Source organism: Erythranthe guttata, chromosome 12 (genome assembly GCF_056151865.1).
Source record: "Erythranthe guttata isolate IM_541 chromosome 12, IM_541, whole genome shotgun sequence".
Lineage (NCBI taxonomy): Eukaryota > Viridiplantae > Streptophyta > Magnoliopsida > Lamiales > Phrymaceae > Erythranthe > Erythranthe guttata.
In genome coordinates, this window is record NC_142544.1 from 19,483,772 (window position 1) to 19,511,738 (window position 27,967).

Below are 27,967 nucleotides of genomic sequence, written 5' to 3' on the forward strand. Positions count from 1 at the left end.
TATAGTGTAATTTTATGGTTTTATTTTATTAAAGTGGTTTAATTTTAAAGAATTAAATGGTGGATGTTGAGAATTTTAAGGGGTAATTAAAAATAAGAACTTCAAATATATTAATTAATTAATATTAATAACACCATAAAAGAGATTTAGACAACTTAAAAAAAATAATTCAAAAAGGAAATTGCATGGCTTCAGTTTGCAGCTCCACCAAAAATATTTAATTCAATAAACATACAATTAACGGGAAAATTAGATGTTATTCATAAAGCCAAAAAGGGGAAGAAAAAAAAATTCTCCTAAATCGAATTTGTTCGTCATTAATCATTTTGGAGCGGAGGAAGATACTAGAGAAGCGGTGCTGCGGCAACGGCGGCGGCGCACAATAAGCTTTTCCGTTATAATCAGCTAGCGCACCACCTTCTTGTGAAAATTCCTGTGACAGCTGCACGCCGCACACCTCAACGCGGCGCTGCTCCCCTCATCTCCGGCCGGCATGAACTCGCAGCAGCCGTCGACGGCGTACTTCCCGATGCTGGCGGCGTGGTTTTTCCGGCACTCCTCGTAGGTCACAACTCTTTCGTCCTTATCCGGAATCTTCCGCTCGTTCTGGATCAGATTCATTTTCGAATAAGGTAGGCCAACTGTGAGAAGAAAAGACCTCATCATATATACAGTCGTTCAATAATGGAAAGCCCTAGTTTTTCAATTGTGGTAAAATTCGTACTCGGTGCAATAATGCAGTAGCAGTAGGAAGGGGGAGAATTGCGCAGAGCATTATTTAGGGATGGGTGTGCGGAAGTGGTTGGGGCGATCATCAGTAGGTGGCTGCGATAGGTGGCGCAGCCGATTTTGATTGATTTATCGCCGGCATTGGTAGATCCGATTTAAATGGCGTGTCCGTATGAAAAGGTAGGTTTATTGTTGGGGTTTCAATAATGGCTGTTCACTATTCATTGGTCTCTCGTGCATGGTCTTTTGAATAGACCATTTTTTTTTTTTTTTTCATGTCAATTAGGATTTAAGATTTTAATTAGATTTTTTTTTTTTTTTTGTGACTAACTAATTATTTAGTTATTAAAATATTTTGTTCCATAAATTAAATATTGTATGTATTTTGTCTATAAAACATGTCAATAAATTATATATAATTTGATTAAAAAAATAAGATTATGCATGCATACACATCCACATTCTTAAAAGGAAAAAATGTGTATACTTTGATCAAAAAAAGTTGATGCATATATAATACATTTGCTCGTAAATTCCTTTTTGGCTAGTTTCATATACTAATTAATGTACTATATTTTGGACACTGTACTATCCCTTTTAAGTTTCGCTTACATTAAGCTCTCTACCCACTCGAAAGGGCATTCTAGACATTTAAAAGGGGGAGTACATTGTCCAACGTGTAGTGGGACTGAAAACAAAAGGGATGTACGAGCTAAAACCCAAAAATTAAATACATTAGAACTTGTTATCAACATTCACTTCAATGAGCCTATAAGAAAACAAAACATCTAATTCAACTAAAAATGAACATAATAAAGGGCGCCCACACCTCTTAGTAACGAGAAATCTTTGCTTCATTATATCGAATTTGTCCCCATCACGTGGAAATATATATACATATATTTCCAGTGCCATAACCAGCAGCAACTTCTTCAAACAGCACATACTATATATATAACTTATATATATATATATTACAAGATGGAAGATGAGCAAAAGAAATAGCACCTTTACCTTTAAAAACAAAAACGTTTTTTTTTTTCCCTTTAGAACAACTCAAACTCTAACTGCTCTCCACTAGCACCACACTCCAGAAACTTTTTCCCCTTATCTTGACTGTCTGTTCTTGAATCCGACACAACACCGTTATAACTCTCCGGAATCTGAGGTGGCACGGCACACCTTATCAACGCCCAATTCAATCCCTGAAAAAACGGGTGCCGTTTAATCTCAGCGGACCCCGTTTCAGTCCCCAGCCTATCCTCCGGCTCCTTCACCAACAGGGATCTGATAAGATCCCTCGCCTGAAAACTCACAATCGGACCCTCGGGAAATCTCAGACTCTGCATCACCACATTAGCCAACGTCTCCTCATTTCCAGCCCCTTTAAACGGTGTTTTCCCATAAAGAAGCTCGTACAGGAATATTCCAAATGTCCACCAATCCACCGCACTTCCATGGCCTTCTCCTTTTATAATCTCCGGTGCTAAATACTCGTGCGTGCCTACAAATGAGTTTGATCGAGCCTCTGTGGGCTCCGCTATTAGTTGGGGCAGCGATCTGGTGTGGTCGGCCTCGGCTTTTAGCTTTCTTGCCCTAGCTGTGGTGGGTAGGATTCTAGGGGTGAAGCACGACACTTTACATGTGGGCCCGCTGCAGAAAGGGTCTATGCAATTGGACCCTGCACATGGTCCGGACATTCTAGGAGGTTCCATTGCTAATGATTGGACGAGAGTTGGGCTGAAGGAACACCTGAGCGACAGGTCGAAATCGGTTAGCATGATGTGGCCATCTTCTCGTACTAGGATGTTTTCTGGTTTAAGATCGCGGTACACAATACCAAGCATGTGCAAGTATTCGAGGGCAAGAAGAACCTCGGCAACGTAAAATCTGCAAGAACCGAAAGTTTTAAGTGTTAAAACTGCTGTTTTAAAAAAAACTTTTTCTCGAATATTGTATCCCATTGATTTTATTGTTTAATGATACCATAAATTTACTATATCAACATGAACTCCGGTCCTGGGATACTTCAAAGGTTTCACACTCGAAGATTCGCAACTCGTCTATAAACTCATGATGTAATAAATTAACTAAAATCAAGGGTTCGATATTGCTATTTTCAGATACATAAAATGAACATCAAATTCTATACCTCGCCGCCTGTTCAGGAAAGTTCCGGCCAGGTTGCTTCTGCCGGAGAACATGCAGATCTCCGCCAGGACAAAAATCCATAACCAAACACGACAAATTATCAGATGTAAACTGAGCATAAAGTGTCGGCAGAAATGGATGGTCCAGCATCCTCAGAATTTCTCTCTCAGTTTGCGCCCTCACCATCTTCTTCCTTCTTGCCAAGAACTCATTATCCATCACTTTAATCGCAAAAGGGCAGTTCGTTCCTATCAGTTCAGCAAGATAAACCGTACCGATATCTCCAGAGCCAAGTTTCTTCAATAAATTGAAGTGACTCAGCCCTAAGAAGCCATATTGTTTCTTTACATGATTAATGACTTCCCATCTCATATCCTTCGACATGTGCGGTCTATTGCTGCAAGTGGAACCACTTAGATTGCTCTCGTCACTGAGTGTGCTATTCGTGCTACTGCTAAAATCGCAGATACTGCTCTTTGAGCTTTGAGAGATATCACCTTTAGTACAGGGCTTGTTGGAGGGCACATTAGTCTTTACAGCAGAAGTATTTCTATCTGCCTCGCAATCTGGAATATCCTTACTTGTATCCTTCAAGGAACACTGGCACTTCTGGCAGATCAATTGCTCAGAATTGTGGGCCTCAACACTATTTATTTCGTTCGATTTTCTTGAATTTCCATCGGTTGCCAATACCGGTGCTTTCTTCGATTTCTTTATAGTGAGATTCTTGTTTCTGGCAATGGGTTTGACTAAACGAGACGTGCTTTTTGTTGGCCTCACATCTTTAGTGCCTTTCACTGCACTGGATGAAGAGGATACATTCTGTAACCTTGATTTTCGTCTCGGTTTCGGTGCAGCTTTATCTACTAGTTTAGAGGAGGCGGTGGAATCCATACTTGGCACACTTGATACCTTGTTTGAAATATTAATATTATCACGAGCATTATTATGAGGCGGGGTTGAAATCAAAACGGGGTCTTTTTCCTTTAGGCTTGTTTTCATCAACTGAGTACCAACTACCGATACAGAACTGCATCCGTTCTGCTTCAAAGACTCTGTTTCTGGTTTTTCTTCAAGATACTGAGCCTTTTTACTAGTCGAACATGCAGCATTACTAGAATTATGATCTGTGTTCTTTATTATAACTGGTTTAACACCAAAACTACGAGAAGAATTCGAGGTACTTTCTTCTGGAACCAAACAAATTTCGACATGGGAGGGACCATATTCACCAGTTTCAACTACAACAGATCTGTACATGTTACTGATTTTCCCAGCTTCGGAGACTCTAGGCGATGCTGGCATGGACGAACGTTTCACTGCAGCCATCTCTGCGGCCTGAGAAATGCACAAGCCCCTAAGAGCCTGCTTTAGAGAGACGGGCTCGGAAAATCCAATGCCTGGCGAATAAGAACCGTTACCCCTCATCGGCTTCTTTGAGGCATTTCGTCGAGCATCTGACAGATCCAGACTTTTGCATGTTCTGAGATTGACAGCTTCGAAAAGCTTGTTGATGTCATCTTCCAAGGTTTTGTTTGGTCCCTTTTTCAGAATCGGAGGCTTCTGCTCTCTTTCGTATGCTCTTAAATGACGGAGTGTTTGAGGTCGCTGAGCTGTACTCTGCTCATCTTTTGCCTCGATTATTTCACAATTTCCGCGAAATGAACCCATAACTTAGGAACTGATTTACGTGTGGTGAGTCGCTTCAACTTAGCACCGATGGAAGAGACTTAAACTTAGAATAATGTAGTGATTCATTTCTCAACAAAGACTAACTACAAATTCAATGTCACTTAAAATGTACCTGCAGTGACAATCAAGATAACATGAGCAAATCAGCGCCCAATATAAAATCATGTCGTTATCTACGATTCTTCAATTTTATTTTATTTTTTTGCAAATTGATATATACAGTAAATTGCTAACAATAGTTAAAAGGGGGGAAGGGGTAAATAAATTCCCAGAGTTATCATATCAACTTTACAAAATAAGAAACCGAAAAGCATTACGAATCCATCTTAGATTCTTAATCGAAAAAAGATCTAAACAATTTGCGTACAACATGTGCGTTGATAGCATGAAAATACGCATTAACAGCAGCTTATTGAATTTTTTTTGCAGAAGAACCTCGACGAACAACAGATTTTTCAACAAATCAAACGTTACATTACAACATTAAAAAATAAATAAACAAAAAATAATAATCCGGCGGAGTGATCAGCTACAAGAGAAATGCGTTGAAACTAAGGTTACCTGAATCGATTCAGAGATCTACCACTTCGTATACTAAACAGCAGTAAATAACTCAAAATTTTCAACTTAAATTCACGAGAATTCCACACTTACTGCTCGCTTGAACCTTTTCTTTTCATTCAATTTTTTTTGAAAAAAGGGAAAGTAGAAACCCTAAAGAAAGAGAGTGGTGGGCTTTTCTGATTCTCAGGGGGGCGATTCGGTGGACAAAGATGGGAGTAGAGAGAGAGAAATGACAAAACCTACTGTCTCTCTCACTGGCTCACATCACTAATCAGACTCTCTCTCTTTCTCTCTCCTCTTTCTCTCTCTTCTCTCTCTCTTTCCACATTATTTTCATTGTTCTGATTTATTATTACAAAATTGAATTTTGGTAAGGTAGTCCCACTAAATTGTAGCAATGGGACCCACTTAAGTGTCTTTGGATTCGGATTTGCATGTGGTTAATTAATATTTAATTTATGTCAACAAACCATTTAAAAACATTTTTTCACTGAGCTTTTTATTTATTTATTTTACTTCAGGAAAATAAATCTTATTTTAGTTCTTTTACTATTTTTTTAATAAATGTGGTTTTAGTTTGGATAATTACAGCATTGACCACTCAAACCTCCTTTCAACTTTCAACTTTCAAAATTCCAATATGATTTAATATATAACAATTAAATCTATTGTGGTTATTTTTCCTCATGAAATGTATCTAAATAACAGTCGTTTTTTCAGTTTAATTTTTTTAAATAATCTAGAATAAAAAAATAACAAATGCTTTAACTTTTTCCACACCCGATAAGTGCCATCATTGCTTCTACCAAGGAAGCATATAATCATCAATTAAAGACTAAGCTTTTTCTTTAAATTATTAAGTCATCCATCCTTAGCAAAATTGGAAATAAAAAATAATGGAACATTTAATTAATTAAAATCCAGTGATATTTTGACAAGCAAAATTAACCCAAGAAGAATATGTCCAAACCGAAGAACCCCACCAGAGGAAAAATATGGTGCAAAATTTGCCAAAATCCTGCCATACACCACGTGATCCTGCAAACTCTGATACCAATTTTTTTTTTTTAATTCTTATCTACATAAATAGTTAAATAATTAAATAATTATATAAATAAATAAATATTTTCTTTGAGTTATATACTCACTCCAATTCGAATAAATGAGTTCTTGTATATTTTTGTATTATTACTGCAAAAAATAGGAGTAATTTTTTTGAAAAATAGCAAGTCATAATTTTTGTTAGTAAATGTACAAGGTTGTACTTTAGTAACTAGCACTCAAAAAAAATAATAAATAAAAACAGCTTTTATCCTTAGTATAACAAAAGCTGATCCATAAAAAAAAATGGGGGCCAAGAATTATTAAAAAAGAAAACAACTTTGGGCCTAAACATAGTATTTCGGTAGTGGTCCAGCTTCCAAGTACTTTTGGGCTCTTACTTCTTTCAAATCTTAGATTCGGAAGTGGTTTTTTTTTTCAAATGGTCCCCTTTTGACGTGGTCCATATCTTATGCTATTCAATTTTGATTTTGTCGCAGCCCCATAATTTAATTGGCGGGAATTATTATTTATTTGTTTTTTTTTTTTTTGGATTAGTATTTCATCAATTTTCCTTATTTGATTGGTTGTATTAAGGGATTCGTCGGTTATATATATAATTATTGGATTAATTTAGATAAGATGAGATTGAATTAAGTTCTTACTGATTAATTAATTATTTAGTTAGTAGCATGTTCGGTTCGTTAGGTTAATTCTCATATTAAATTAGTTTAATGCTGGTTTTATATATTGAATTTGTTCGTAAAATTATCTCTTACTTGATAAAATTAAACTATAATTTTAAAGATAAAACTGTTTTTTTTCTTGTTTAGTCACGCCCTTACAAAATTGCCCGCATGGTTAATGTGTGTTACTAAATTAATGAAATAGTAGCATGTAGTAACGAACTTTAGCTTTTGTAGCAGTTCTGAATAAGTATATATATGAATCTTATCAACCGAATATTTTATTAGCTTCTACTGTTTAGAACCTAATAATGATAACCGAACGAACCCTAAGTATTAAGTCCACGAGAACAAGGAACGAATAGATGAAATTCAAGATTGGCAACTATATTTGTATTTGTTTACAGAAATGTCCCAACTTTTATTTCATTATTGCAAGTATGCTTCGTTCATTTGAACTTTTTTTCTTAGCCTAGATTAACACCAACACCTCATTTGCAACAATGGGGGATTTCCCGCCAAATTCAAACTTTTTATTTTCAAAAAAGAAAATAAAAAATGTGCTAACTTATTGGAAGTGACACGAGTATAGGGCTTCTAACTTCATGCTTGGTGTCGCTCCAAACCAACGAACCCGAAAGGTACCGCGAATCCTTGTCCACAAACTTCCCTTTCAAAGTCACCTTAAACGACCTCTTCTGATCGGCCCGGCTAAACAACAAAATATCCGGAACCACTTTGACCGAAACGCCCTTCGGCGACTCAACTCTGGCCTTGTAGACCGATTTGCCAACTCCAACATTAGTCACCCTCCGGTAAAACACAGCCGATATATTGGTTTCTCGACTCTTGACTTGCAAATTTATCGAAGGGTAGTTTATCCCGTCGGCACCTTTTCCACGTTGAATTTTCGAGCAGTTGTATTTTCCGCTTCCAGTTATCAAAGCAATTTCTTTGTCTTTGTAGCCTTGCTTACATAGCAAACCCACATACGAGGTTGTGTTGATATCGTAAATAAGACCCGGATGAACTGCCATTTTCGGGTTTATTTGTCCCGACCCGGAGGCTAATTCTCCCCCCTCTTTTACTTTAATTGGTTTTGCTACAGAACAAAAAAAAATTAAAGAAAATATATTAAAAAATGGGGTTTAATAAAACGAAGAAAAGGGCGAAAGGATTGCTTACAAGTGGTCATAAGGGCGGATTTGATAGCGGCGTGAGACCACTTTGGATGGAAGGATTTGACGTAGGCCGCGGCCCCGGCTACATGAGGGCAAGCCATTGAAGTTCCGGAATTAAAATTGAATATCGATGTTTTCTTATCGTTTTCATGTCCGACAACTGTGGTGAATTTCGAAATGGCCGCCAATATATTCACTCCAGGTGCAGCAATATCAGGCTGCATGTGTACATTATTTCATACTTATTCAATCTGTTACATAATAGAGAGAGAGAGAGAGAGAGAGAGAGAGAGAGAGAGAGAGAGAGAGAGAGAGAGAGAGAGAGAGAGAGAATCTTTGTTTGTATTCTTACCTTGAGTATGTTAGAGATTAGGGTTTGAGGTCCTCTAGATGAAAAAGAAGCTATAAAGGGTGCAGTTGTGTTAACAATTCTTGTTTTGTATACAACACCTTGAGCTGATCTGTAATAACAAGATCAAGCATTGTAATTCATCAAGATCAAAAAATAAAAATTTGTAGCTAAATAAAAGAAAGACTTACTTGGTGGAATTAATGTATTTTTCAATCTTTAGACCATCCTTAAGAGTGACATAACTCGCCGAAGACCCCGTGGCATACGCAGTGTCCATGTCTTGATCGTTCGACATTACCGTGCCGGCCCCACCTAATTCCTTTACGACATAATCGCCCCCCGCCCCCTTGCAGTACACTATCTTCCCTTTCACCTTCTCCTTGTCTAGTGTTCCATAATCACATGCACTGATCATATTCAAGTAATTTGTAACATCTTTAAAAAAAAAAAAAATTATGGACTAATGGAGCTAAACAAAAAATAAATTAAAATTATTGTCACCTTGAATTTCCAAAAGTTGCATTATTTTTTGCAAGAGCTCCACTTGTTAGAGGGTAAAGCCCTTTTTTGGGTGCAAATGTATTAATTGCAATCCCCTGAAAAGTATATACCATTGTAAGAAGAAAACATAAATTAAAAACAAAGTTTAAAAATAAAAAAATTAAGACATACATACAGAAATCTTGTCACCATTCCCCAACTCAACATCTGTCTCGAATCTCCTGTCAACGGTGCTAGCAGCAACCGTCATAATCCACGGGCCCACGTTCGAAATCGACCCCAAGTAGGGCCCGTCGTTCCCCCCCGCACACACCGTCAGGATCCCCTTCTTCAAAGCATGGAAAGATCCGATTCCTATGGAATCTTCCGTAAAGCTCCGGACGGACCCACCGATCGAGACCGAGATGATGTCGACACCGTCAGCAATGGCGGCATCGAATGCCGCCAGCATGTCGACATCCATGCAACCGTAACCCCAGCAGACCTTGTAGCTCGCCACACGGGCGGAGGGGACCGCCCCCCGGGCGGTTCCCTCACCCAAGCCGTAGAGGCTGGCGGACGCCACGGCGGCCCCCGTGGCCGTGGATGCCGTGTGGGTCCCGTGCCCTTCAGTGTCCGCTGGTGTCGCCTCGTCGGGGGGCGCGCTCTCCCCGATGTTGAAGTACTGTGCGCCGATCACTTTGCTGCATGCGTGTCGAAAATACGAGGTTATTAATTTATCGAGATTCTACTGTATTAGAATTTTACTAATTTGGCTATTTATACCACATTATACGCTACTATTCGTAATCATTTTATTAACGTTACGCTCTACATTCGATAGAAAGTTTTTTCGTCTTCCGATTTAACATCGATCTTTGTTATTCAAATAGTGTATAACAAACACTTTGAATTTTCTATTTTTCTTTAAAGGAAATCTATTTTTTTTTTTAAATAAAGAAAACGGACTTGTTGCAGCCGGTGAAGTTTACGCCGGTGACGCATTTGCCCTTCCATTTGGAAGGAGGAGGGCCGAAGCCTTTGTCGTTGAAGCTCGGTGATTCCGTCCATATACCTACAAAGATTAATGTACTAGCAAATAAATAATTAAGCACATATATTATTTGATTAATTAGTTTAAATAAATACCTGTATCAATAAGAGCTACAATTATATTGCTCTCCGTTTGATGGTTTCTCTTAATTTTCTCCGACATTCCGAGAAAATCCCATGTTCGTGTCGTAAGCAGCTTCAGCTTTCTGTTCTTAAAAACCGAAACAACTCCTTCTTTCTCTGAATTAATTAAATCAAAAAAAAAAACATCATCAAAACAGCAATATATAATAATATCCAAATTTTTAATTTATTATTTGCTCAACATTTAATTAGTTGCACATACTCGATAATAGTTCTGCCTCACGGGGCAATAGTCGAGCCGCAAACGCGTTGAAACTCCTTCCATAACTGTATAGCTTTGATTTCCTAGCTATTGTTTCACTGGAAATTAAAATCACATCATTAATATATATACATGCATTTCTTTACAGACTAATTGATATATATTTATATGTATATGTATATATATAAATATAATTAATTACTCTCCAATTATGTCTGAAAGAAGGCTGTGGTGTACATCCGTCAGAGAAATTGTTTGCTCGGCCGGCAGTTCTCCCATGTACACAATGTATATCTATTTAAAATTAAATAGCATTATCAAAATACACATATTTAATAATAAATATTTACAACACAATATATATATTAAAAAAGAAAAAGAAAAAACCTGTCTCTCATTGTCATTAGATGCAGTGCTGAACCGGGCAAAATGGAGGCATAATAAACCGACGAGTGTCGGAATTAGTAGTTTTATTGATGATGTTATCATGGCTAATTATTTTTTGTGTGTGAGTGTACGTAATTCATGTGTGTGAGTGTGTGTGATTATATGTGTGTTTAGGTAACTAATTATAGTACTTAGTTGGGGTTGATCAGCGTGGAATATGGATCGACTCGGTGTGGAAAACGATTCACCACCAGATTTTCTTCTCATGCGTTGAACAAACATGCACTATATATAAATATGGTTTACCGAGTCAGACTGAATAGTGAGCCACGTAATTATTCGAAAGAAAATAATAATAATTTCAAAGGAAATTTTAATGAAATGTGAAAGAAAATTTGTGATACATATATGAATTTGGTCTCCACAAAGACCGGTCAAAGCCCCGATAAAATTGACTCGTCATTGTAATAAAACTAAATTTGATTATAACAGCAACGGCTGCATGCTGACCACAGTAACGATAAATTAACGAAAATGACCAAAACTGTTAAATTATTGAAACATAATGGATCAAATATATAATTTTTTAAATATAGAGGACCAAATGTGAAATCCGTGTAAATTTATGGGATGAAAATATCCAACCAAAATATGAAATTCGTGCAAAGCATTGGGCTCACAAGTCACAGTTACAACTATGCTGGCTAGCCCATTGGCCCAATTAAATATCCAACCCGAACCACAACCCGTATCCAATTAAATATCCATACCCAAATTTAATATTTTTTTTATTTTTTTGAGCAAATATTTAATATTTAATATACCCCACGAATACATTATTAATCCTAGTGCTAAAATGATTAAAGACATTGATAATGTTGGAGGAAAGGTAGACATTACAAACAAAAAGTTGATTATACTTTGAAATCTAATCACGAACTCATTTTCTTTTCTCTTTTTCTTTTTTAATTCTTTTTTCTTCAAAAAAATAATTTCCCAACGATTATGATACTCCTGAATAAATTCCAATTTTGAATAAATAATAATTAATTATTAATAAAATTAAGATAATTGCAATTTTTTAACAAAAAACTATAGACCAATTAACTATTTTTTTAAAAAAATTCAATAAATTTTATAAATTGCTATTTTTTTAAATGCAAATTTTAAATTCCATCATTAACCCTTGCAAGGAATGAAAATAATAATGTGCAATGATTATGAATTACTACCTCATAAAACAATAGGATAATTTCATGGACTATTTAAAAGGGAAAAAAAGTAATTTGACATTAAAGACTTTCACAATTATTTGTACCAAAAAAATATGTGAAATCCTCACATGTAACAATAATGCCCAATGATAATAATAATTATGATATTTAGGGGTTAAATTTTATGGGTAGTGATTGGAGTGTGATGTTACATGCAACTTGCAATTGATGCCTAATTTTGTGACTATAATAACTAATTATTAAGAGGGTAAGAATCCTAAATCAAGATCTTGTATATGTTGTCTCTTAAGGAATGGTCTAACTGTCGAAGTAAGTGAGTTTGTGTCAATTGATCCAAGTTCAAATTTCGTTGTCAGCGGTTACGTACGATTAGCCTGTGATTTACGTTTTTATATATAAGTTGCAAGCTATTATACGATAATGTAGATTTATAGGCAACGTAAAAATGCCGATGGTCAATGACGACGAACACTTAATGGGAATGAATGCAAAATAGATTAAAATAAACCAATTCATATGAGGTATGAAATATTACAAAGAGATAGGCCATTATTAATTAGTAGCCTTTGCCATCATTTGGATTTTTTTTTCTCTCTTTATTTATTTATTTTTAAATAGGGAATAATTTCACCAACTTACCCTATTATGTTTTGTAACTAAATGGGGAAAAAATAAATTAATTTCCAAAAAATAAATGGGGAAAATTTAAAGTTGGATGGATTAAAATTACAAAATTCATAATTAATTCATGTCCGTGACATATCTCAGTAATGTAATTTTTTATTTAATAAAATTAAAATAAATAGTTGACAATTTTATAGCCATAAAAAGAGTACTTTTTTTATTTAATTTTTTAATTTATTTTTTTTTAATATAAAAAAGGAGTACATGGAGAGCTATGATGTTTCAAGTAATTGCACTCATAACACATTGAGGGATTGGCCCAATTCACACCTATCCCTCGCCATTATTTCAATTTGCCTAACCCTTAATAATATGGTTCAATAAAAATAAAAAATAAAAATAAAAATGGTCACCTTACTATATGATAGTAGGCAGAATTATTACAATTACTATTATTATAACGTAAAACAAAAGACCATCATGAATCATCCTGACACACTACTTGAGGGCTGAATCGTCATTTCAACTGTCTCATAACCTTCCCATGAATGGCAACTCCTTAATAACCATTAATAAAATAAATGGGCCCCACGTTGAAAATCTAGAAAAACAAATAATTTCTAATAATATTGTTCTTCAAAAGTTACAAATATTTTTGAAAAATATTTTTTTTCTATATTATTTGTTGCTTTAGATTTCTAATATCGTAATAAATGTATTCTTTTTTCATATTTTAACCTTAATAATTCAACTATAAACATTAACTATATCTTGTAAATTATTAAATAATAAAGGTTATTTTTTTTAATGTGTTTTTTCCTAAAATCAGGCCACATTTATTCAGTTTCTTAATATGCAAAGATGAAAAAAAAGACGATAATTAACGATCGGATGGAGGTACTCGATAAGGACTAAGTAGTGCTACGTCATACGTGAATTAAATATATAGAGATTTGCATTAATTTGTAATAAACTTAATTCCATCACCAAAATGAATAAAATTACTCTTTTGATCCACACATAATCTCTTCTAAAGGCCAATAGGATTTGCTATTAATCACTAATTATCTCCAAATCCAACAAGTTTAATTACCTTTAAGTACCAACGGATTTGGATAAATAATAGTAATTCATTGGGCCATATGGGCAAATCAGTCATCATAACACAAGTATTAATTGAGGATTAAATGCAGATATAATAATTATTAATTAATTAAAAAAAATAAAAAACACCAAAAAAGAAAACAAAATAGAATAGATTTGGGGGGGTGGGGGTGGTGATGATTGCGAATCTTGGCAACCCCAACCATCATTTTCTTGTGGTTGCCTAATTTTAAATTAAAATCTTAATTTATTTTCCAAATGTGTAATATAATAAATAAAAAAGGGGAAAAATAGGAGACAAGAATCGGTTGGGAGGGAGGTGAAATACCAAGAATACCCCTTGCCAGCGCAGCAAGAGCGACATGATTCACATGAAGACACATAGTAGAAAGAAAGGAAAAAAATCATGATGCATGGTAATGATAGTAAAATGGAAGGAAAACATTTAATTCTTTGCCCCCATTTTTTATTCAAGCCGCCTTAATTTCCATGCTTGCCTACTACACACATGCCATGCATCATTACTCCCTCTCTCTCTCTCTACACTTTCTCTCTCTACTGTGTGTGTGTTGGTGTGTATATATAGCACTATGTTCCTTGAGAGTTTTACTTCAAATTCAACGAGTCCAAGGAAAACACTTCTTCATCTTCTTTGGAAAAGAAAAAAAGGTAGTAAAAAGGGAAGGGGGCCCCTGCCCCCTCCCCTGTATCTATTTTCTTTCACTAAGAAAGTTAGACAAACGAAAAGTTGTGTACAATGGCCGCATTTGCTTCTACTTTTAATTCAAATTAATTAATTAATTATTATCTGAAATTTAATTATTTGGCAGCAGAGATAATGGACAAGGTGAACTCGAAGCTGTACATGGAGAACTGCCAAATCATGGAGGAGAACGAGAGGCTGAAGAAGACGGCGGAGCTTCTCAACCAGGAGAATCGTACCCTCCTCAATGAGCTTAGGCAGAGGCTTGCTGCGGCGGCGGCGGCGGCGCCGCCACAAGCTTCCGATGCTTCTGCCTCCAAGGCGAAAAGCAAAGCCAACAAATCGAACAAGAAGTGAAAACAAAAAAGAATATGTAGCTAACTTAGTGGTACGGTGGCCGGTTTATTGGTTTCTGTAGCATAGGAGGGTAGTTACAGAGGAGTGGATTTCTCATTTCTCATTTTAATTAAAAATGGTTTATTGGCCATATTTTTTAATAATATATTTACTGGTTATGAATTATATTCCAGCTGCTATAACCAAGTATTTCGATTTTACAGTGCACATTTTAATTTTATTTTGGAAGTTTGTGTGTATGGTAATACTAATTATCATGTACATTGTACATTTTACATAGACATACAAGATGAGGCTTCGAATCAATATTAAAAAATCGATAGAGATGCAAATAAAAAATAAACAAATGAATTATAATGAATACACCACCACCAATCCAATAAAAAAATTAGGGTAAATTACAACCACCTCAGAGGTATGGTTAAATTACAAAAAACTCTCTCTTGTTTGGATAATTACAAAAACCACCCTCAATTATAAATTTTCTTACACGTCCATCCTTACGGTTTCAAATTTGGTGGAATCTTCGAGATTATATGGATTTTGTACCCGTTTTATCTCATTCAAACTCCACATTTTGAAGCAAGATGATCGTAATATGTGTTTTTTGGCTTGTATATATATCAGATTGTGGTGCATCAGAAACTATATTTTTACACAAAATGAGTACAAACTAGAGCACATTCTACGAAATCCAAATGATTATGTTGAATTTAACACCATAAAGGTGGAGATGTAAGAAAAAATCATAGTTGATGGGGTAGATGTAATTATCCAAACAAGAGGGGTTTTTCGTAAATTGACTATACCTCAAGGGGTGGTTGTAATTTACCCAAAAAAATATTGTTTGTAAAGGAAATATGTGGCAATTATATATGCATTCGAGTCGTACGGTATTTAAGTTGAACTATTGATCAAATGTACGTATGTATAGAAGTGTAAACGAATTAATTTGAATCATCCGGAACACGTGTTAGTTCAGGCTCATATATATGGCAATTATCTATGCATTCGATTCGTACGGGATTTAAGTTGAACTATTGATCAAATGTACGTATGTATAGAAGTGTAAACGAATTAATTTGAATCATCCGGAACACATGTTAGTTCAGGCTCATTTGAAATTTCATCGAGTTTCCAAAATTGCGGTTGAGTTAAGTACGATAAGTAATTGAGTCGACCTCGGTCTCTTTAATCGAACCAACCATTAATTACAATGAGTAGCTTGATTTTTTTTTTTTTTTTTTTTTTGAAATTTGGTTTGTTAATTATATTAATTCTTAAACAATCCTTCTCCAAAAAAAGAAAAAGAAATTCTTAAACAATCAAGGTCAATTGGGTTAAGATTTTTTTTTTTTTTAATAAATGAGCTTTAATGCTATATCCAGTAGTTGTTGGGCTAAGACTTTCCTTATATTTATATATGTAATTGGGTTTGTTTGAAGACTTCTTACAAAAGCCCAGTCGTGTATATATACTCTGACTTGGAGCCCATAACATGTTATTTATATATGTGGGGTCGGACACGTGTATCGACCGGATCTATATATGCCCTTTATTAAATTAATTAATTAATCCCCGATTCATGCATGACACGTCAGCGCCGTCTGGCGGCGGTTTCGCGCTGGGCCGTTGAAGAAGACGGCGTGGACAGGGAGGCTTAGGTGATTATCGGCGGCCTCATAAAGAGTGGAACCCTAAATAGGAAGTAAGAAAGATGTGACTTCGTCTCGGGGGCAAAATGAGGGTAACATCATGTGCTATCCTCAAATCGAGTTTTTATACGAGCATAATGTTTTTGTACCCTAAACCTAAAATTCAAATTCCATTCAATGCGACATGCGTAAATAAGAGAGTAATTAGGTTAAAGAAACCCTAATAAGACTTGCCCTCAAGAAATAAAACATCTATAAACAGAAGCATCGCTCAAACTTTTATTCTCTAATTCTTCTTTACTAGAATTCATAATGTGCAAGCAAATACAAGCTCTATACTTGATCATCATTGGAGTTTCACACCGGAAAACCACTCCTGGTGTTGCAGGAACGAAGACCGATCGAGACTGCAGCGGCATTCCAAGCTGACGATAGAAGACTGGGGCTGACATCACGCTTATTACATCACCACAACTGAGTACTGACAAACGAAGTTCGATCATTAATTATTTGAAAATAATTTGTAGTTGAAATTGATTTTATTTTAGGGCCTTAATTGAAGATGGGCCTGTATACAAACTTAGCCTAGTGGGCTACATTATAGGCCTGAAACACTAGTAATGCCATAACGGATCAAATATTTCTTTCTTAAAATCTTTGTTAATTATTAAATTAATTAAAAACATTCAATTTTTCTTTCCAAGTAATTCAGATCCTACATTAATAAAAAATATTAAAATATTCAATGTTTCATTCGTTCTTATTACATTCAAATAACGTATATATAAAAACTAAAAACAAAAATATTTACAGGTCACATCACACAAACACCCAATACTGACTGAATGTGCATTCAGATCTCCATTAGGCAACTCATACCCCATTAATTTATAAATTAAATCTTTGAATTTTGGTTAAATCTGGGTTTTTTAACTTCCGGGGAAAACAAAGGTGAGCTAGAATACAACAATGGCAGCTGGAAGCACCAGGAAAATTTCAGCAGCCTCTGCTAGGGCTCATACCCGTAAACCCAAAGCTACCTCGCCCAAATTTGGAGGTGCGCTTCGATTATTTTCCCCCCCTTTTTTAACTGTTACGGTATTTTATGTACTCGTTTGTAATTTCTCGATTGAATTCGGAATCTGGTGTAATCGTAGATTTTAGTAGATAATTCTTCTGATTAAATAGTTTCAGGATTTCGATTTCGAGGTTTTAGCTAATCCGCGCACAACAATTGTGTTTCTGTTTGGTTTTAATTTCCTCTGCATTTGATTAGCATCCATTACTGTATTCAATTTCATTCGCATGATCTGTTTTTTTTTTTCTCTTGAAGAGTGAGTGATTAAATCCCTTCAACTAATGCTGATGAGTTGACTTCAATTTTATCAGGCGATTTATATAACATTTTTTGTCATTGAAAATGGTTGAATTCTTTATTTGTAGTGTTGGGTGAAGTATTGTGTTTCATTTGATCATAACATTGAACCATAATTGAAAAAATGGCTTAATATCAGCATAAAGGTTATTGGATTTATCGGATCAAAAATTAAAAAAATATATGTTTCAGGGATATTCAAGAAAATTCTATTCGTTTGCTTTGTGGGCTTCGTCGCCTGGGCATATCAAGCAACACAGCCTCCTACACCAAACACGTGCGGCTCCAAAAACGGGCCAACAGTTACGGCATCACGAATACAGCTCAAAGATGGAAGACACTTGGCTTACGAAGAATACGGTGTCCCAAAAGATAACGCAAAGCACAAAATCGTATTTGTCCATGGATTCGATTCTTGCAGGCATGATGCCTCTGCTATAACCGCACATCTCTCTCCGGTAATTTTTTGTTTTTTCCATTACATTGCGTAACGGCTTTTTCTGTGCTTGTTAGTGATAATTTAATGTTTGAACTCGTTTGATTTTCAGGAAATTGTTGAAAGTGAAGGAGTGTATGTTGTTTCTTTCGACAGACCTGGTTATGGAGAGAGTGATCCTAACTCGAAACAAACGGTTAAAAGCATTGCTTATGATATAGAGGAGCTAGCTGATCAGTTGGGATTAGGACAGAGATTTTATGTTGTCGGATTTTCGTTGGGTGGGCAGATTGTCTGGACCTGCCTCAAGTACATCCCTCACAGGTAAATTCAATTTTCTTCTAAACAAAGTGATGTTCATTATGGTGGTGTTTGCTAACTGCTTATGAGCTTTTATAGTTCATAATCACTTTTTTAACGTCTGCAACACTAGTTTTTGCTTCTGCTTCTCGGAGTTTTTTTTCCTTTTGGCTCATAATCAGTTGTGTAATGATTGCATAACTGGCTTGTGCTTTTGCTTCGCCAGCAGTTTTAAGCCATAATCTAGAAGCACACGCGGAGTTGCTTTTCCAATTCAAAAACATTTTTGTAGCTACTTAATAAATGATTTTGACATTTTAATCCTTATTTTCCTTATCTAATTTCCAATTATTAGGATGATTTAGACATTTCATCAAAATAAGCGAAAAAATTAAAGTTTATTTGCAAACACACCAGCTTCTAATTAGCTGCTATATATAAACCAGTAATTATTTCAAGCTCAACTATATCAATGATTCAAACAGGCTGGCCGGAGCAGCTTTGATAGCACCGTCGGTGAATTTTTGGTGGCAAGGTATTCCTCCAAACTTGTCGGCAGAAGCATATAAGCAGCAGCTTCCACAGGACCAGTGGGCCCTACGTGTGGCTCACTATACACCATGGCTCAATTACTGGTGGAATTCCCAAAAATTATTTCCGGGTTTTAGTCTTATAGCTCAAAGCCCTCTCGTTCTTTCTAACCAAGACATTGAATTAATCCCGAGAATTCGTTCTATACGAGAGGAGTATCAGGTAAAAAAGAAATGGTGTTATTAATTATTCATTACATTCTTGAAATACTTAAATGTGAATATACGATTTTTGTCACGATCAGGCACAGGTGAGACAGCAAGGTGAATTTGAGTCCCTACACCGTGACCTGGCAGTTGCATTCGGGAAATGGGAGTTCGATCCGACGGGTCTAGAAAACCCGTTTTTGGAAAGTGGAGTATCCGTTGACTTATGGCAGGGAGAAGAGGATAAGATCGTCCCTGTAGAACTGCAGAGGTTTATAGCTAATCAGCTGCCTTGGATTAACTATCACGAGTTATCCGGTGCTGGTCATATGTTTCCATTCGCTGACGGGATTGCTGACTCAGTTATAAAGCAACTTTTAGCTGGGAACAAAGGCCTTTGATTGATAGGCTACTCTGATTATTATTACCAGGTTTATATGTATCTGCACTTAAAATTTTCATTTTTTTGGGCTTATTATTTGGGTTCAATATTCCCTCTCTGTATCATTGTTACAACAGAATTTCTAGTGTCTTATTTAAGACAACATTTTGGTATTGAACTTGTAATGTTATGATTTCAACAAAATACATGTGAGATAAGTTTGTTGTTTGGTCTATGTTACGATCGGTGAACGAACTTTATCGAATCGTATTCAACCGTATACATATACTTATATTTTTTACTTGTATTTTGCGGACATCCACGTGTAGTGCAGTGGTGGAGCTAGTACAGTAGGCCACGACCCCCAACATTTCTCAAACCTCTATTGATTTATATATATATATATATATATATATATATATATATATATATATATATATATATATATATATATATATATATATATATATATTATTTTAAACTTACCAATCAATTAATTAAAATTGAACATTAGAAGCTATTTCAATTTTCATATATAGAAAAGATGATGACATATAAATATTGCAATCTCTACTGTATCTACTTTTCTGAAATTAAAATAAATAAACATCCGCACGTGAGCTACCAGCAGGGGGGAAGCGAGGAGACACGTGTAAACTAAGTAATAGCAGAGCAGTGTATAAGAAATCTGGAGGGGGACACGTGTCTCGGGACGTGTCCTGCAAAACCATGCAAAATTATGCGCTTTCAGACAAACATAACTGAAAATTATATTCCCTAGTATGGGGCTTGAAATTGAGAAAACCCCCTCCTTTAATTTTAGGGCAATCTCCTACTTTCATTTATACGAGACGACGTCGTCTTGGCCCCACCTCCCAACAGCATCGCCCTTTGTTTTCCAAGCTCACTCACCGTTGAAACTACACACATATATATAAAACCATTCTCTCTCTCCTCTCTCCTCTCTCTCTCTACATATATACGTTACAGTCTTACAGATACATATGCATATACATATGTAATAGTTGGTGAAGGTGTTTACCTTCTTTTTTTATTTTCAATTTATTTTCTTTTTTTGGCGGCGCCGGAGCTATCATCTTCCCGTTAAAGACGACGGAACTCTGTGAACTAGGTTGAAGAAAGGTAATATTTTATTCTGTTTATGGATTCGAATATTCCGTTAATTACTACTGTCTTAATTTTTCTTTGTAATAATTAATCTTATCCTTTAGCTAGATCAGTAATTAAATTATTGAAGCAGCTGCATCAGTGAATTGTATCTAGATAAATTTGTCTATTTTCAGCTGCTATTAGTTACTAGGTTATTAAATTATGTGTCTCTTCTTTCTGAATAATATATATATATATATATTTTTTTTTTGCCGATAGTGGAAAATTCAATTTTGTGAAAAGAAAAAAAGAGAAAAAATGGCAGCTACAGATTCTGAAATGATGTCACAAGGAGATGTTATTGTAAACGGAGGACAACAACAAGGGCAGCAAATACAGCAAAAGAATCAAATACTCGAAACCCTAGGCCGACAATCTTCGATATACTCGCTTACACTCGACGAGTTCCAAAACACACTCTGCGAGAGTGGCAAGAATTTCGGATCAATGAATATGGATGAATTCCTCAACAGCATTTGGACCGCCGAAGAAAATCAAGCTCAGGGCCAATCCCACCCCACAGCCGCCGGCGGTAGCGGCGGCACCACCAGCGTTAATGCAACGCAGTTTCCTCAGATTAACAATACCTTATCCAAACAGCCTAGCTTGCCTAGGCAAGGCTCTCTGACTATACCCGAGCCTCTGTGTAGGAAAACCGTCGACGAAGTGTGGTCGGAAATCCACAACGATCAGCCGAATAACAGCCGCGCTCGTAATCCGAACACTACTGCTGCCGCCGCCACCGCCACCGCTTCTGCTCAGAAACAACACACGTTTGGTGAAATGACGCTCGAAGATTTCTTGGTCAAGGCCGGTGTTGTTAGGGAGCAGAACTTCGCCCCTGCGCCACCTCAGCAGCCGCAGTTCGGGATGTATCCTGTGGGACCCAATTTCGCCGCCAGGCCGTTAGCCCCTATAGGTAGTGGCGGTGGTGTTGGTGGTGGTGGTGGTGTGAACAATAATGTCGCCTCAAATTATCCGATTCAGGGTGGTGTGGGTGAGCCACCTGGCGGCGGTTACCCTGGAGGAGGAGGAGGAGGAATGAAGAGGGTGGGCGGCGGTTACTCGCAGCAGCCGCCGCCACCACCTCTGGCGGTGAACTACGGGGGTAGATTGGGGAATGGAAATGGAGGAGGATTCGGGGGCATGGGCTCACCGGTGAGCCCGGCTTCATCGGATGGGTTTGGGGCGAATCAAATGGATAGCGGTTATGGTTTGGAAATGGGCGGGGCGAGAAGCGGAAGAAAACGGATTATAGATGGTCCGGTGGAGAAGGTGGTGGAGAGGCGGCAAAGAAGAATGATCAAGAATCGAGAGTCCGCTGCCCGATCTAGAGCCAGGAAGCAGGTATATACATATATATAATCACATATATATCATCGGGCCGGATTTGTTGTTACTATATTTTTCTTTATAATTATTTCACAATATCTTACGAAGCTCGATCGATCGAGTTATTTTTGGGCAGGCGTACACAGTTGAACTAGAAGCAGAATTGAACCAACTAAAAGAAGAGAATGAACACCTACAACAATCTCTGGTAAAACACATGCATGTATATATATATATACATACATACTATATATATGTACTTTCATTTGGAGGCTGCTTAATTAATTAATTAATCAGTACTAATTAGTAGCAAATAGACTTTTACAAAGTTGATTGTATATATTGTAACAGGCTGAGCTAGAGAGGAAAAGGAAACAGCAGGTATAAATCATTTATTTTATTTCAGAATTAATATAATGATCTTACAAGGCTATTATATCTCACATAATGATAAGAAATTAAATCATCTTCGATAGTAGTTTTTAGAATATTTTATTGAACGAAAAATCGGTGACAGTACTACGAGGAAGAGGAAGCAAGAAAGAAGGCACGAGGGCCGAGAGCAAACGAGGCATTGCAGGCAATGAGGAGGAGTTTGAGTTGTCCTTACTAAACATACATAAGGGTTGATACACTTTACTTTTGTGTGTTCCTTTTTTCTGGGATTAATTAGAGTGTTGTATTAGGCTTTGTAAGTTAGCTTTTTTTGAGCTATGGGTGTAATATTTTTTTTTTCTTGCATAAACTTTATTTTAATTGTTTTATGTATACCGGTAAATGTCATGGAGGGTGGTGACATGCGATAAAGATCAGAAATAAAGGAAAATGGTTTTTTTTTTTTTTTTTTTTTTAAAAGTAAATCGAATTAAATTAGTACAATTTTTACTGTAATTTGCATTAGAGAATATAACCTATGGGAAAGGGAATTTACAAGGATTATAGAATATATACTAAATGTAAATAGGGAAGCAAAGAGATAACAAATGGTCGTAGCTTCAATACATGGAATTGTTGTTGTGTGGCAACTGTTGATTCTCAATAATCCCCTTAATAATCCAAATACACGATCAGAAATTCAAATTGTGGTCATTCTAGAAGTTGTCAAACGTACAAAATGACCGTTTGCTAACAACAGATCCAACTCCGAAACCCATTTTCAAGTCTAGATTCCTTTACCCTATCGAACATACTCTAGATCACTCAGATTTTTCTTTCACGTACAAAGCGTCCCTCACTTACTATAGACGGATGACTGTAATATGTGTTACCGTTTCTCTCTCACTGAAGCAGAGATTTATAGCCTAGAATGCAACGGTGATCAGTGAATAAACCAGCTTAGAATCAAAGTTAGCCATGGTGGTGGCGTTAGACTCAAATGTCGTCAGAAGAAGACAAGGGAAGTCAACAGAAGGACTAATGTGCAAAAACTAATGTGCAAAAAAAGAGAAGCCGAGAAGAGAGAAGACTAGATTTAGCGCAAATGAGAAGACAAAGTTAATATATATGACATGTTGACTAAAATACCCCTTAGTGTCTAATTTACTCGAATTCCACCACCCAACCCTAATTTAACGAATATTTTACATTGACCTCAATCTTATCAAATTTTGTACATTGACCCCCATTTTGACCAAACAAGAAAATCAGAGCCCAACCAATCAACTAAAACCCCGGGCGATAAGGGCCCATCAATCAAGATTCAAGCCCAATGCTCTCCCAAACATTACTGGTAAATAAATAAATAAATGCTTTTTATTTCTTTTATTTTTAAATTTTTATTTTTGTACAGAAAAAAGAAATGGAAATGTTCAACAAACACTTTTGCTTGAAAAGATAGTTTGTTGAAGGAGACTCGTGTGAACCCTGGAGATTTTTTTTATTTTTTATTTTTTTCTTCTGATTAATTAATGCCCATCTTTGTAGCCTGCATTTCCTACAAGAAATTGACAGCGTCAATCTTCTCTCTCTCTCTCTCTACACACTGTATTTGCTGCTCACATTGACTGATACATCAGTGACGAATCAAAGGTTGGCTTTTTGTCACTGTTTCACCACTAGAACAAATTACCAAAACCCTCTTCATAGTTTTTGCCGACAGAACCTAAAGTTGTCTTCAGGTAAGCCTAAATTAGTGTACTTACTGTTCAATGCTGATTTTGCTGTATATATATACTGCTCTGGATCTTTGATATCACTGTTTCCTTGTTTTTTCTTGCGTATTGTTTTCAATTCATTTGAATATTAAGTGGCCACATTTTTAAATGTATCTAATTTTCCATATTCAACAGATATTGAGAAAGAGCAAATTACTTCTGTAATTGGGGGTTTTCTAATCAGATAAACAAAATTAGGTCTGCGTTTTCCGTAATGGCTACGTGCACGTCTCCGTATTTCATGCCTCCGGATACTCGAAGGCCCGTAGGGGTATTGAATGTTCTTGGGGTCCCACTTCCCCCATTGAAAATGGTCGATGAACGCAACGGGTTTTCGAGCATCGGTAAAAAAATCGGCCCGAGTTTCCCACATTTTAAATGCTCAGCAAACTCGCACAGCGTCAACCAATTCCAGAACAAAGACCCGTTCCTAAATCTACACCCCGAGGTATCAATGCTTAGAGGCGAAACAAACTCCACATTGATCAACCCGAGGCAAGATAGTTCGAGCGCAAGTGTTGCTGAGAGTGTAAGAGAATCGCCGACTTTGAACAGTTACAACGAGGCCAAGATTAAGGTTATTGGTGTTGGAGGAGGTGGCTCGAATGCGGTTAACCGTATGATAGAGAGTGAGATGAAGGGGGTTGAGTTTTGGATAGTTAACACTGATATTCAAGCTATTAAGATGTCGCCTGTTTTTTCCGAGCATCGTTTGCAGATTGGTCAAGAGTTGACTAGAGGACTTGGTGCTGGTGGGAAACCGGAAATCGGAATGAATGCTGCTAAGGAAAGTAAGGAAGCTATAGAGGATGCCGTTTATGGAGCGGATATGGTTTTTGTGACTGTAAGTTCACCTTTTTTGGCTTAAGATCTATCATGATTCATTAGTAGCGAGATGCTCGTCTTTCCGTTATCGGTAACTAAAATTTGGGTCATGATTTATAATATGATAATGTATCGAAAATTAGATAAATGCTCGACTACAATGTGCATATTCGGTAGTGGTTTTTGTGACTGTAAGTTCATCTTTGGCTTAATAATTATCATGAGAAGTGAGACGCTCGTCTTTCTGTTAGCGGTAACTAAAATCCGGGGTCGTGATTTGTAATATTATAATGTATTCGAAAATGAGCTAACTGCTCAATTCTATTGTGATTGGAATTTATCAAAATTATAATCCAAATTCATCGTCAAAATGCTTCTTCTGCTTGTTTAGTTCACTCGTCTTTTATACCGTACAGGCTGGCATGGGTGGGGGTACAGGCACTGGTGGTGCACCTGTAATAGCTGGAGTTGCAAAGTCAATGGGTATTTTGACCGTTGGTATAGTTACAACTCCGTTTTCTTTCGAGGGAAGGAGAAGAGCTGTTCAAGCCCAAGAAGGGATTGCAGCTTTACGAGAAAATGTCGACACCCTAATTGTTATCCCGAACGATAAATTGTTGACTGCAGTTTCCGCTTCTACCCCCGTAACAGAAGCATTTAATCTTGCGGATGATATTCTTCGACAAGGAGTTCGTGGCATCTCTGATATAATCACGGTACGGCTGACCAAAATTCAGGGCCTGATTAAATTTTATCTAATATTTGATAATCTTTTTGCTTTTTTTTCTTGCAGATCCCGGGTCTAGTAAATGTCGATTTTGCTGATGTCAGAGCTATTATGGCTAACGCAGGTTCCTCGTTAATGGGAATTGGAACTGCAACAGGTATTCTTTATCTATTTAGATTTAATCATGTTGATATAATGAAGTTATACGACTTTCTTCATCCCTGTTCTTATTTAACATATCAAAAATTGTGAGATTATGTCCTTATACTTTTCTTTTCTTTTCTTTTTTGGGTAAATTACGAAAACCCCCTGAACTTAGGCTAAATTACGAAAAAACACCCCCACCTATCTGTAATTACCAAAATCCCCCTGACATTTGTTTCCGTCTTACATCGACCCCCTTATAGTGTGATTTTTGCGGAATCTTTTTGATACTAGGGAATATTCCCGAAAAAATGCCAATTCCACGTTCAATTTTTTTAACATTTGTGCATGGCTACCTTTTTCGGGAAATATTCTCTGGAATAAAAAAGATTCCATGAAAAATTATATCGTAAGGGGGTCGATGTAAGATGAAAGCAAACATCGAGGGGATTTTGGTAATTAGGGATAGGTGGGGGTGTTTTTCGTAATTTAGCCTAATTCAAGGGGATTTCATAATTTACCCTATTTTTTTGTAAAATTTCTGTAGATATTTTTAAACATCCAAATTGGTCGAATGTTGCAAATACTACATTCGATTGAGGAAATAATGATCTCTTACTATCGAGTGCCAATGAATGCAGGAAAAACTAGGGCAAGAGATGCTGCATTAAACGCCATTCAATCTCCTTTGCTGGATATTGGTATCGAGAGAGCCACTGGGATTGTGTGGAATATAACTGGTGGCAATGACTTAACATTGTTTGAGGTGGGGCCCTCTCTCTCTCTACATTTTCTTTCGTCTCTTTCTTGATATAATTGTGGTTTGAGTTAATTTTCGAATGTAAAAATAAATAAAAAATATTGCAGGTAAATGCTGCAGCAGAGGTCATATATGATCTAGTGGATCCGAGTGCCAACTTAATCTTCGGTGCTGTGGTGGATCCATCTCTAAGTGGTCAAGTGAGTTCCATCTTTTTCAATATTTGAACGAATATTCGTATGATCTAAAAGATTCTGTTTGAGTAAACGCCGCAAGGGGGAAACTTTTAATTTCACAAACAATAGGGGGTTTTCGTAATTTATACACACCTCAGGGGCTTATTCGTAATTTACACACACCTCAGGGGCTTATTCGTAATTTATCCTTGACTGTAATTTCGCAAACAATAGGGTTTTTTTGTAATTTATACACACCTCAAGGGCTTATTCGTGAATTAATCTAAAAATAAACGGGAGGCTGTTTGAGACAATTGAGAAATATGTGAAGTGGTCAGCTCCGAGATTTATGTGTCAAACATTCAACATGGTTAGTTAAAATCTGACCGATTTTGTTTGCTAATTCAGGTTAGCATAACTCTAATTGCCACGGGCTTTAAGCGTCAAGAGGAAAGCGATGGCAAAACAATCCAGGTATGTATATATATATATATATATTTCTTGCCTCTGCAATAACTTAATATTTAATAACACCTCAAAAAAATCTGAATATTATTGTGTTTAAAAAACAATGTAGGCAAATCAAGTGGCACAGGGAGATTCAAATATTGGTCTCAATAGGCGGCCCTCGTCGTTTCTAGAAGGTGGTTCTGTCGAAATTCCAGAGTTCTTGAGGAAGAAAGGACGCTCTCGTTATCCAAGAGCTTAAAAAAAAAAAAATTAAGGTCCCCTTATATTTATTTCGGCTCTCACAGTTTGAGTATTGCTTGAATTTAATTTCGTGTTTGTATATGATTTTTTTATTTATTTTTAATAATAATAGTTTGTTCTGTCTGCAGAATATAAATAGGCTGTAGGAGCTTATTTTGCATCTAGGTTTCGACTTTGTATTGAATGTGATTTTGGGATATCGACAAATGACATTTTTTTTTTCTCTCCAACTAATGTATTGATTCGTAGAATAATTGGTTAGTTCAGTTGATATTTTTCGAAATAGCATCGATTAAAATCGATCTTGTTTATTTAGTTTGAACACGATTTGATACATGCGTCGAATGCATCATTCATCTGCTGAAGTATTTATATTTTTTATTGAAGTCAAGCAACTTC

General features: G+C 36.3%; 4 protein-coding genes and 2 long non-coding RNA genes across 6 annotated transcripts; 3 read left to right on the forward strand and 3 right to left on the reverse strand.

Moving 5' to 3' along the window:
- Positions 1-108: 108 nt before the first annotated feature.
- On the reverse strand, positions 109-869 carry LOC148766689 (uncharacterized). Its single transcript, XR_016034622.1, has 2 exons — positions 725-869; positions 109-641 (listed from the first exon to the last, which is right to left on the reverse strand). It is a non-coding gene; the product is annotated as an uncharacterized LOC148766689 (long non-coding RNA).
- A 566-nt stretch (positions 870-1,435) lies between these two features.
- Positions 1,436-5,520, reverse strand: LOC105956760 (Protein kinase superfamily protein). Its single transcript, XM_012980654.2, has 3 exons — positions 5,134-5,520; positions 2,882-4,684; positions 1,436-2,619 (listed from the first exon to the last, which is right to left on the reverse strand). Exons 2-3 carry the CDS (start codon positions 4,549-4,551, stop codon positions 1,776-1,778), a joined length of 2,514 nt encoding a protein of 837 aa, XP_012836108.2. The 5' UTR covers positions 4,552-4,684; positions 5,134-5,520; the 3' UTR covers positions 1,436-1,775.
- Positions 5,521-7,225: 1,705 nt separating this feature from the next.
- LOC105956509 (Subtilisin-like serine endopeptidase family protein) lies at positions 7,226-10,804 on the reverse strand. The gene is made up of 11 exons (XM_088826676.1): positions 10,663-10,804; positions 10,478-10,569; positions 10,276-10,373; positions 10,026-10,169; positions 9,846-9,951; positions 9,073-9,580; positions 8,898-8,992; positions 8,585-8,803; positions 8,397-8,505; positions 8,049-8,262; positions 7,226-7,965 (listed from the first exon to the last, which is right to left on the reverse strand). Exons 1-11 carry the CDS (start codon positions 10,762-10,764, stop codon positions 7,427-7,429), a joined length of 2,226 nt encoding a protein of 741 aa, XP_088682802.1. The 5' UTR covers positions 10,765-10,804; the 3' UTR covers positions 7,226-7,426.
- A 3,276-nt stretch (positions 10,805-14,080) lies between these two features.
- On the forward strand, positions 14,081-14,890 carry LOC148766690 (uncharacterized). Its single transcript, XR_016034778.1, has 2 exons — positions 14,081-14,294; positions 14,456-14,890. It is a non-coding gene; the product is annotated as an uncharacterized LOC148766690 (long non-coding RNA).
- A 2,155-nt stretch (positions 14,891-17,045) lies between these two features.
- On the forward strand, positions 17,046-19,805 carry LOC105956761 (putative lysophospholipase BODYGUARD 2). The gene is made up of 5 exons (XM_012980655.2): positions 17,046-17,397; positions 17,908-18,173; positions 18,264-18,475; positions 18,937-19,204; positions 19,287-19,805. The coding sequence occupies exons 1-5, from the start codon at positions 17,310-17,312 to the stop codon at positions 19,587-19,589; spliced, it is 1,137 nt and encodes a 378-aa protein (XP_012836109.1). The 5' UTR covers positions 17,046-17,309; the 3' UTR covers positions 19,590-19,805.
- A 768-nt stretch (positions 19,806-20,573) lies between these two features.
- Positions 20,574-27,798, forward strand: LOC105956763 (cell division protein FtsZ homolog 2-1, chloroplastic). The gene is made up of 12 exons (XM_088827376.1): positions 20,574-20,713; positions 20,960-22,087; positions 22,209-22,280; positions 22,424-22,453; positions 22,590-22,682; positions 24,368-25,069; positions 25,467-25,766; positions 25,844-25,934; positions 26,563-26,687; positions 26,789-26,881; positions 27,266-27,331; positions 27,435-27,798. The coding sequence occupies exons 2-12, from the start codon at positions 20,999-21,001 to the stop codon at positions 27,564-27,566; spliced, it is 2,793 nt and encodes a 930-aa protein (XP_088683502.1). The 5' UTR covers positions 20,574-20,713; positions 20,960-20,998; the 3' UTR covers positions 27,567-27,798.
- The last annotated feature ends 169 nt before the right edge of the window (positions 27,799-27,967 follow it).